The sequence below is a fragment of the Solanum stenotomum genome, chromosome 9, assembly GCF_019186545.1.
Source record: "Solanum stenotomum isolate F172 chromosome 9, ASM1918654v1, whole genome shotgun sequence".
Lineage (NCBI taxonomy): Eukaryota > Viridiplantae > Streptophyta > Magnoliopsida > Solanales > Solanaceae > Solanum > Solanum stenotomum.
Genome location: NC_064290.1, coordinates 22,557,340 through 22,567,921, shown reverse-complemented (window position 1 = coordinate 22,567,921; position 10,582 = coordinate 22,557,340). Strand labels below are relative to the sequence as shown.

Below are 10,582 nucleotides of genomic sequence, written 5' to 3'. Positions count from 1 at the left end.
TTATAGTAATCTAATATGAATAATATTTATTGTGCATATGATATGAGGAAATTATTGATTGAACAACGGAACATCAATATTGCTACTTACCTAACATGATAAAATGATATTAACTTATGAAATATTGATTTTATATATTCTAAAAGATATAGAAATAATTGAATTAAGAAGAATAATATGGGATAAAATATTTAACTTTGAAGAATTAGAACTAGCGACCCAAACCTGGTATGAAATAGATGAAATAAATATAGACCTAGAACGAACTGATATTAGCGATCTAGAATTAGAATACTCAGACTAATGATAAACTACGAATACCTCAAATATTGGCAAGCAACTATTGAAACTATAACCTTATTAGGAGACCTAATAAAAGAGAATATAGAAATACGTCAAAGAACCCAAGATATACAATATATATAATATATTCTAGAAAATATAAAAGAAATAATCAGATTAATACCCTTGAAAAAAGAATATTATGATAAAGTCTTCTATACCTAAAAGCATGACGAATTCTGCCCCGAAAAATGGTATCAGAGCTATGGATAAAAAGAAATATATTAGTAGAAAAATAAGAAAAATAAGAAGAAAATTAAACAAATTATATCCAGAATATAAACAACTCAATATCACAAAAACCGATAACAATAAATTAGATCAATTAATAGATAATATATCTAAAATAGAATATAAATATATTCAATATTTAAAGATACAATGAATAACGAGAATAACGAATATAGACAAAAACTTACTGAAATAATTATAGCAAAAAGACAAGAATTGAGACATAGGCAAAATAGACTTAACAATAATTTATTTGCATGAATTTGTAAAAAATCTATAGTAGCACAGAGAAAAACTATTTTATATCTACAAATACAAATAGAAAACTTAGAATATAAACTACAACACAATTTATAAATGAATAAAGAAGAATACGCAATAGATGAAAAAACATATGAAAACTATGACGGGCTAAAAATAAAGATAATATTTTCTAATCTAGGAAGAATATATAAGAAAATAGGTGACAATCTAAGTTTAATGTTAGAAAAAGAAACAGTAAAATTAGAAGATAGTTTAACTGCTATGATAAGAATAACAAAAGAAAATGAAGAAATAGATAGAAAAACGGAAATTGAAAAAATAAAACAACAATCAAAAAAGGAAGTACAACAATTAGAAGAAGTAAAAAAATACTAAAATAATAGAACTAAAAAAAGAGCTGGCAATTTGAAAGAAATGTATGAAATTAAACAAAAAGAAAAAGAACAAAAAACAAGATTAGCAAATGAGATAAATAGATTTAAAGAAAAATTACAATTAGAAGAACTAGAAGAAAAAGAAGAAAACCAAGATAATCTACCTGAAATAGGAATTGATGAAATAAATAATGAGGATCTAGAAGAACAACATTCAGAAACAAGCGAAACATATACGAAACTTTTAGCAAACATATATACAAAGAATTAAAAAGTAAATATAGGAGACGTAGACATGGATGAAAAACCAAGTACATTAGGAGTAAAAAATCTAAAAAATTCAAGATACTATAATACAAACTATGGACAATATGATAGAGAAAAAACTATGTGGGATAAAAGATTGAATAAAAAATGGACACCTAAACCAATAACTGAACAACATAATTTTTTAGATTTAGACTGTGTAATAGATATAAATAAAATGATCCAATTATGGATGAGATATATATCAAAACAATTAATAGATAACAAAATAAGAACGACAGAAACACCAGGATATATAGAAAGAACACGTATAGGAACAGTAAAATTATGGCTACAAAATTTATCAGATGAAAGTTTAAAAACTTTAAGAAGTAATAAAAAATTTGATGGTGAAATAACTAACTACAAGTATGGAAATATTATATAAATACGAAGTAGCTATAAGAAACGAATTTAATAATATGACAACATAAGTAGAAGAACAAAATAAAGAAAAAATCATAAACCGGAATCTAATGACAAAATTAGCAATATGTAACATGTGTTATATAGATAAATATACATGTGCATTTAGAGAATACTATTATAAAGGGACATATAACATAGAAGAAAGTAAAGAAATAAGAAAATTATATTTTACAAAATTACCAGAACCTTTTAATTTAAAAGTAATAAAAAGTTGGAATGAAGCAAGATTAACAGATACATTAGGAACTAGAATGAAATTCTTACAACGATGGTTTATAGAACTATGTGAAAAACATAAAGAAGAAATAAAATGGAAAATATAACCTCCAATATTGACAAGCAACTATTGAAAATATAACCTTATTAGGAGACCTAATAAAAGAGAATATGGAAATATATCAAAGAACCCAAGGTATACAATATATAGAATATATTCTAAGAAATATAAAATAAATAATCAGATTATTCAATATAATACTAGTGATTTATCTATATTCCTGTCATTTATTGCTACTGAGTAGTTAACACTTATTATGAATTTAAATATTTGGTATATGAGGTTATCTTTTACTGTACTTATTATACTTTTTTCTATAGGTTGTATGATCTTATCATCTGCTAAGTATATTTATATGGGTGTATTTATTCCTTCTCTAAAACATGCTTTTATTAATATCTATATTCCTGTCATTTATTGCTACTGAGTAGCTAGCACTTATTATGAATTTAATTTTTTGGTATATGAGGTTACCTTTTACTGCACTTATTATACTTTTTTCTATAGGTGGTATGATCCTATCATCTGCTAAGTATATTTCTATGGGTGTATTTATTCCTTCTCTAAAACATGCTTTTATTAATATCTCTGTTCCTCCTAAATGTACAAATATAGATATAATAAGGAAAAGGTAGAACACCAATGCAGATATTATTTAGGAACATTTACAAATCCCGAAATAAAATGGAAAATAAATAGAAAAGAATTATATTCAATATATAAATGTTTATTAGCTTTTGAACCATATATTGTGTAGAACAAATTTATTGTAAGAACAGATAATACGCAGGTAAAATGGTGGATAACAAGAAAAGTACAAGATTCAGTAACAACCAAAGAGATACAGAGACTAGTATTAAATATATTAAATTTTACATTTACAATAGAAGTAATATGTATTGACAAGAATGTTATTGCAGATTACATCTCAAGAAAAAGCTACCCAAACTGAGAAAGAAAATACTATAGATGAAATACTCAAAGCTATGAACCTACTTTGCACAAAAGTAGAAAATATTGACAAAGAGCTACAACAAATATAAAGTCAGCAACATGAGACTATAAAAATGCGGAGCTAAGTCAATCAAAAGACTTAAAAATTCCAGAGCTACAAGGTGACGTTAGGAAACATCTAAAAACCCATAATGATTTGTTACATGCAACTACAGGAAGCACATCTGCAACAAGAGAAGAAAAAACCAGATATGTTAATACTAATATGAATAAAATATTCAAAAAACCGTTTATGCCAAAGAATCAAAAAGATCCATTATTCATACCACCTCAGCTAAACACATATAAAGAAAGCTTAGGACAAAACAAAAAGACTTATAACCATATAACCAGAGCTTACATAGAAAACATCCACAAAATATAAACTTTTCTAAACCAAAATCCAAGATCCAAAAATACAAAAAATCTGGGTATAATTACCCAATACCCAATAAAATATTAATAAGTTGTGACTTTTCCAAAGAGTTGTGACTTTTTCAATAAGTTATTACTTTTCCAAAGGGTTGTGACTTCTCGGAAAAATCATGACTTTTCAGATAAGACACAAACAAAAACATTTGTTCATACTACCCTTTGTTTACTATAACTAAAGGGGTTTCCTCTCAATTTTCCACCACAATTTTTTTAATCTTCTACTCTTCTTCTTCTTGCATTTTAAATTAATTTTTTTTTTGTGATTCATTGTCGTTGAGTGAGTTCGAAGTTTAGCGGAATATGAGGTACCACTATTCTGATGAAGTAATTCATTCTATTCTAAGCAAGTATATTCCATAACCTCGAGTACTTGAGGAAAATAATTTTGATGATATAATAATTATTCTTTCATCAAATTAAAATTAATATATACATTATTGCATTTAACTAATAAAATTTTTCATTGACCATCTTCATAGGTTTGCGTGAATAAGAGATATATATGACGATCCACATTGAACATTCACAAAAGAATCTGCAATATTATTTTTTGCTAAACTTATTATTCAAATCTTCGCTTAAATAAGCAATACTATTTACTGCAACATATATTTTTGGAATCAGTAATCACGTGCAGCGTACGTGTAAAAAAACTAGTAGAATATAAAAGTACAAACACCCTTCTAATATGCCCTATTGAATAATAATACTTACCTCCCATTCTAACATGTCATATTTGTCAATTACTTATAAATCAATCACAACCAATACATTAATCATCAACACACACTTGTCAAATACAAACAAGTCAGTAAATCATGGAACTCATATCAACTTTAACCTTGTAGAGGTATAAAACCTACATCCTGCCAGTCATCTGTAGTACTCACTCAATAGATTACAGGTTTGTCTCTCATTTGTACACATATGTTAAAGACACAGCCTTTCCCATCTATTCATAACCTGCAGGGGACCCTAGGTGTCCATGTATCGTACCAACGTGGTACCCGATCCAACCACTCATACAATCGCTTGTCCATAAGCTCACACCAGACTAAAGTCACTGATCATTAGATTAGTAAGTGTATGTTATATACATATCTCAATACACTAACCTCTTCGGTTATTTCTCAGGACAACACATTAAGTATGGAATAATCATAAGTTCACAGTTCATAACATTTCAGTTCGAGAGTTCACATGCTTGTTCATTCAAACAATCATTAATTCAACCATCAACAAAACACAAGTATATCAGTAGACCAATATGCATACTATACAACACATATACCAGAAACTAAGCAATTTCTAACTCAAAAAAAAGTGTAACCTACCTCAAAAGAAGAACTAGAAACAAACAATCTAAATTGTCAGAGCCTACTCTCCCCTTACAACCTCAAAATTCTCAAAGTCTAAGATAAACATAATGTAATAGTACTTTAATCATCTACTACCCCAAACAAAGATCTTGGTATTGACACCCACATAATTCTACCTTCTTAGAAGGTCTAACCATTTATCTAGCAGTTGTTTCATCATATTGGAGGCTTATATGATCACACCAATCTCATTCATAGAGTTTCAGCCCCATTAACCTCTCTTGAGTTGTTCATATTCTCAAAGAACCAATTTGATGAAGTTTGGAGGTTCCCCAAAGCCATAGTTAATAACTAAATTTATAATTCTATACTAAAAGTAGAATTGAGCCATCTAGAATTGAAAAATATGCATAAAATACTCTCCAAATGCTATCCCACCAAGTTAAATAATTCTAGGGTTCAAATCGCATAAATTCCCATGAAGATCATGTTCTTTGGTTCTAGAAGGAAATGGTTAAAAATATAGATAAAAAGCATTTACTTATAGAAAGAAAAAACCCTAGACCTTAGAAAAGTGGATATTGGATTCTCTAGGTGAATATTGTAAGATCTGACCAGAATTGTGCAAAACATAGATTTTAAGTCGCGTTACTCGTTTGTGACCTTCATTATGGTAAACTTCATGTGAGAAGTAGATCTTTGCTATGTTGACTTTGCTATAGCGGAAACCTCTTTGCTATAGTGAAGCCCTGACATCGAGCCATAACCCAACTCCCATTTCCTGATTATCTTCTAACTCTTACCCCATGGGGACTTATATAGGGGTAATATGGTCCTAAACACCCATAATAACGGGACATGTCATTATATTAGATACTAATTAATCATAAATCATCCCTAATTGTACAAAAAAAGAGGAATAAGAAGAAAGAAAAGGATACGTAGATCCATGAAAAGCTGAGGATATTTGCTACACATGTCTCATTCGGTCTCATAAGCGGCCTTCTTTACATGGTGGTTCTTCCACTAGACCTTCACAAATGGAATCACTCTGGATTATTTGACTTACAAACCTTCTTTTCTAGAATAGCCACACATTTCTCCTTATAATATAGACTATCATTAAACAACATAGAGTCCCACAGAATGATATAATTTCCATTACCATGAAACTATTTTACCATAGACACATGAAACATTGGGTGAACACCTGACAAACATAGAGGCAAAGCCAATACATAGGCTACCTCTCCCACTCGCCTAAGGATTTTAAATGGACCAATTAATCACAAATTCAACTTACCTTGCCTCCCAAACCTCATCTCACCATCATGGGAGAAACCTTGAGCAAGACTGTCTCTACGTAACACCTCCGAAAATGGAAAGTTGAGTTAGAATGAAAAAGTGTAGAAATTTTACCGATACAATAATCTATAAGTCCCATCTACAGACTGTAGAAGGTTCTACGAGCCGTAGGAGGTGAGTCATAAAACCTGAGTTGAGTTTGGATATTTAAGTTTGTGAAGATTGGACCTAAGACTTGAGAGGACGAACATTAAGAGGTTTGACGAGTTGTAGATGACACTCATAAGATGGATTTAGAGATTTAATTTAGGATCTCAGGTCTATGGAAGGTTTTGAAAGTTCGTAGTTGGTTTTACGAGTTGTGGGAATGGTCTCATATAAAGTTTCCAGACTTAGTAAAATTTTAGAGTTGAACTTATGTTCAACGGATGGGGTCTATGGACTGTAGACTTGACGACGGACTGTAGAAAGGACTTGTGGGAAATGATTGAATTTTTGAAGTTGGTTCTATGGTTGATCAGTACGGGCCGTAGGTCCAAACAGTAGGACCATCCATTAGTTATTTCTTAAGGGTATTTAGGTCTTTTCATATTCATTTAATACTATGTTATGTTGTTTTGACCCCGATTCTAAGTCCTATAACTACCCTTATACTCGTAAAATTATCTCAACTCTCTCATTCACTTAAATTCCTAAAACCCATCCACATTTATCTCTCAATTCTCTGTCAAGTGCAAGAAGAAGGCTAGGGTTTCCAAGTTTCAAATCTCTTATTCATCAATTTATTTTGGGCTTTAATCACGAAGGTATGTAGGGTTTCATCAATGGGTTATGTTCACCCATTGAGCCCCAAGGATTTCTCAATTTTTCTGAGTTCAATGTCATCAAATTGATTAGGTTTTCATTCAAATCTTCATGGGTTCTAATTGTGTTGATTCAATTATTTGATTTTGATCTTATTATGATTGTTTTGACTCAATTACATGATTTCCAATTGATTTAATATGAACCCATGCATTGATCATGATTTTTGACTAAGTACTCTCAAATACATGAATTTATGAAGAAACTATGAATCTGTGATTGATGTATTCATGAAGGTTATGTATAATTTATGAAAAGGAAGGTTTTATGATCTAGGTTTCTTTAAGCTAAGAATTTATGAAATTGTGAAAGAATTTTCTCACATATTAAGGGATCATGAATTGTGAAAGATTTTCTCACATATGCTTGATTCAAGATTAAATGAGTTGCTCTATTATATTTTACGCTTGGATTAGTAACTTAATTGTTCTCTTCCATGTATGATGTGATGATTATGAAATTCACTATTCCGTTGGGATTTAACTTAGCACCAAGAGAGCTTTGAGGTGGAGGCTCAAATAGGGTAGTCTGTAATAGGAATCTCTACTTACGTGCCTCCATAGGATTGTCTTAAATGACCTAGCTAATGAATCTACAAATAGTATATGAATCATGATACATAGTTCTATCTTAGCAAGTAGAATCTCTCTTCTTAATGTGGGAGTTACATAAGATTCCATGTTATAGCTCGCACGATCTATTGTTAGTTAAAGCTAATATCCCGCAAAACGAACTAAATAACTTTAAAGGTTTTATGAAGATTTCCTTATGATTTCAAGATGCATTGACCATGATCATGATTTATGATTCTTCTTTCAATGATTTCATCATGTTTAGCTTGGTCATACATATCATGTTTTTTATTATGTCCTCTTACGATCATGTTTTATATTTTTATGCATATTCTTCATACTTAGTAAATTCTATGTACTAATGCATACTTATGCCTACATTGTCTATTAATATAGTGTGTTACATTTCCTCTCCTCTCATGCGTGGTTAGCTGCTTGATCGTCTCAAAGTTTTGAAGAGTTGGTGAGTCATCATGTTTCGAGGACCATGACACCTTTACTTGCTTTCTTAAGTTTTAGTTTTCTAACATTGTACATGGTGTACAAGGTACGTCTCAACTACTTATTTTGATGTATTAGAATGACTTGTGAAGACTATGAGTAGATTTCCACTTTTATTTCAAACTTTCCTATTCATTTGAGATTCTCTACTTCTGTCTATTATATTGTGTATATGTATGTCAAGTGGCTTGTTTAAGGCCTCTCGGGGTCTTATACGCTATGTCACTTTGAGGGTGTACTTTGGGTCGTGACAAACTTGGTATTCAGAGCACAAGGTTTTAGAAAAGGTCCTAAGATATCTAACAAGTCGCATTGAGTTGAGTCTTGTTCATAAGTGTGAAACGCGCCAAATTTATGAATAAAAAACTACAAAGTATCTAGGAAACTTCACTTCTTTCATTACTCTAAAGTCATGCCATATAGTTTATCTCTATAAAGATCCTTCTCCTAAATCTTGTCAGATGCCTTTCAGGATATGTCCCCTCAAATAGCTTATATGAGAAGGAATGTGGAGCTTAAGGTTCTTCAAGTTCAGGTTGACCCGTTGGCTGAGCAAGTAATTCATGCCAAATTTTGAGTCATTTTCTAAGTTTGGCTCAAGATATGATAGCCTAAACAAATATAGAAGTCTTTGCTCTTGTGAACGTAAATATGGGTACAACGGCGACAAGGATAAGAGACTTTACTAGGATGAATCCTCCAGAATTCTATGGTTCCAAGGTTGATGAGTATCCTCAAGAGTTCATTGATGAAATGTACAAGATAGTAGGAATTATGGGATTATCTTCCGTGGAGAAGACATAATTGGCCACTTATTGACTTCAGGGTGTTGCTCAAGTGTGGTTTGAACAATGGAAAAGTGAGAGGGCAGTTGATGCAGGTCCTCTTGACTGGGAGAAATTCAAAGAAGCTTTTCTTGATTGTTTCTTTCCTCCTGAGATGAGGAAGGAAAATGTTCTTTAGTTCATTAATCTTCTTCAAGGGAATATGAGTGTTAATGAGTATGCTTTGATGTTCACTCAATTGGCTAAGTATGCTCCGACTATAGTTGCTGACTCTAGGGCAATGATGAGTAAATTTGTATTGGGTATTTATGATGCGGTTGTTAAAGAGTGCAGTACCGCCATGTTGATTAAGGAGATGGCTATCTTTCGCTTGATGATACATTCCCAACAAATTGTAGAGAAAAAGCTCAAGGAAAGGGCAAGAGAGTCCAAAAGGGCAAGGACCGGTGATGATGACTTTTCTCATTCTACGTCCGGTGGATATTGTCGTTCTAAATTCTGGCAAAGATTTTTTTGGTCAAGGTTTTCAAAATGCATTGACTCCTATGTATAACAAATATACAATGTCTATTCCCAAACCTCAAGTAGGTGGTTGTAATGGATTCCCGCTTGCACAAGGTGTGGAAAGAAGTATGATGGTAAATGCCTAGCCAGTATGAATGGTTGCTAGTTGTGGAAAGAGTGGCCACAAAGTGAATGATTATACGTTGCAAGCTAACAAGGGTAAGGATGGTAGGCAAGCTTTGCCTAGCGGTTCTGGTTCGGGTGCTCCTTGTCAGAATACATTCGATGCTCATCAGACTCGGCAAGATTATGAGGGTTCTCCGAATGTTGTGATCGATATGTTGAAAGTCTTTCATTTTGATGTGTATGCTTTGATAGATCCGGATTCTATGTTATCCTTTGCTACTCCTTATGTGGCCATGAGATTTGATGTTGGTCCCAAAATCCTTTTACCAAAATAGGAGGAGGTAATTTAGCAATAACTTCGACTTTAGCTTGATCCACTTGCATTCCCTCTCCTAAAATTTTATGACCCAAAACAATGCCTTCTTTCACCATGAAATGACATTTCTCCCAATTTAGCACAAAATTGGTTTCCACGCACCTTTTTAGTACCTGCCCAAGGTGGTCAAGACATGCTTCAAATGAATCACCAACAATCGAGAAATCATCCATAAATACCTCCATTGAGTTTTCAACCATATCTGCGAAAATAGAAAGCATGCATCGTTCAAATGTTGCCGGTGCATTGCACAACCCGAATGTCATTCTCTTGAAGGAAAACGTTCCATAAGTACATTTAAAAGTCATCTTCTCTTGATCTACCGGTACAATGGAAATCTGGTTGTACCCGAAATAACCATCTAAAAAGCAATACCATCCACGCCCCACAAGCCTATCAAGCATTTGGTCCATGAATGACATAGGGAAATGGTCTTTTTCAATCCATGCATTCAATTTTTTGTAGTCCATGCATACATGCCACCCGGTGACTGATCTTATAGGCACAAATTCTCCTTTTTTATTCGAAACTACCATAATTCCTCCTTTCTTTGGTACACATTGCACGAGACTCACCCAC

The 10,582-nt window shown here is 31.9% G+C and overlaps 1 protein-coding gene across 1 annotated transcript; it reads left to right on the top strand.

Annotated features, from left to right (window-relative positions):
- The first annotated feature begins 9,199 nt into the window (after window positions 1-9,199).
- LOC125877376 (uncharacterized) lies at window positions 9,200-9,962 on the top strand. The gene is made up of 2 exons (XM_049558688.1): window positions 9,200-9,519; window positions 9,668-9,962. Exons 1-2 carry the CDS (start codon window positions 9,200-9,202, stop codon window positions 9,960-9,962), a joined length of 615 nt encoding a protein of 204 aa, XP_049414645.1.
- The last annotated feature ends 620 nt before the right edge of the window (window positions 9,963-10,582 follow it).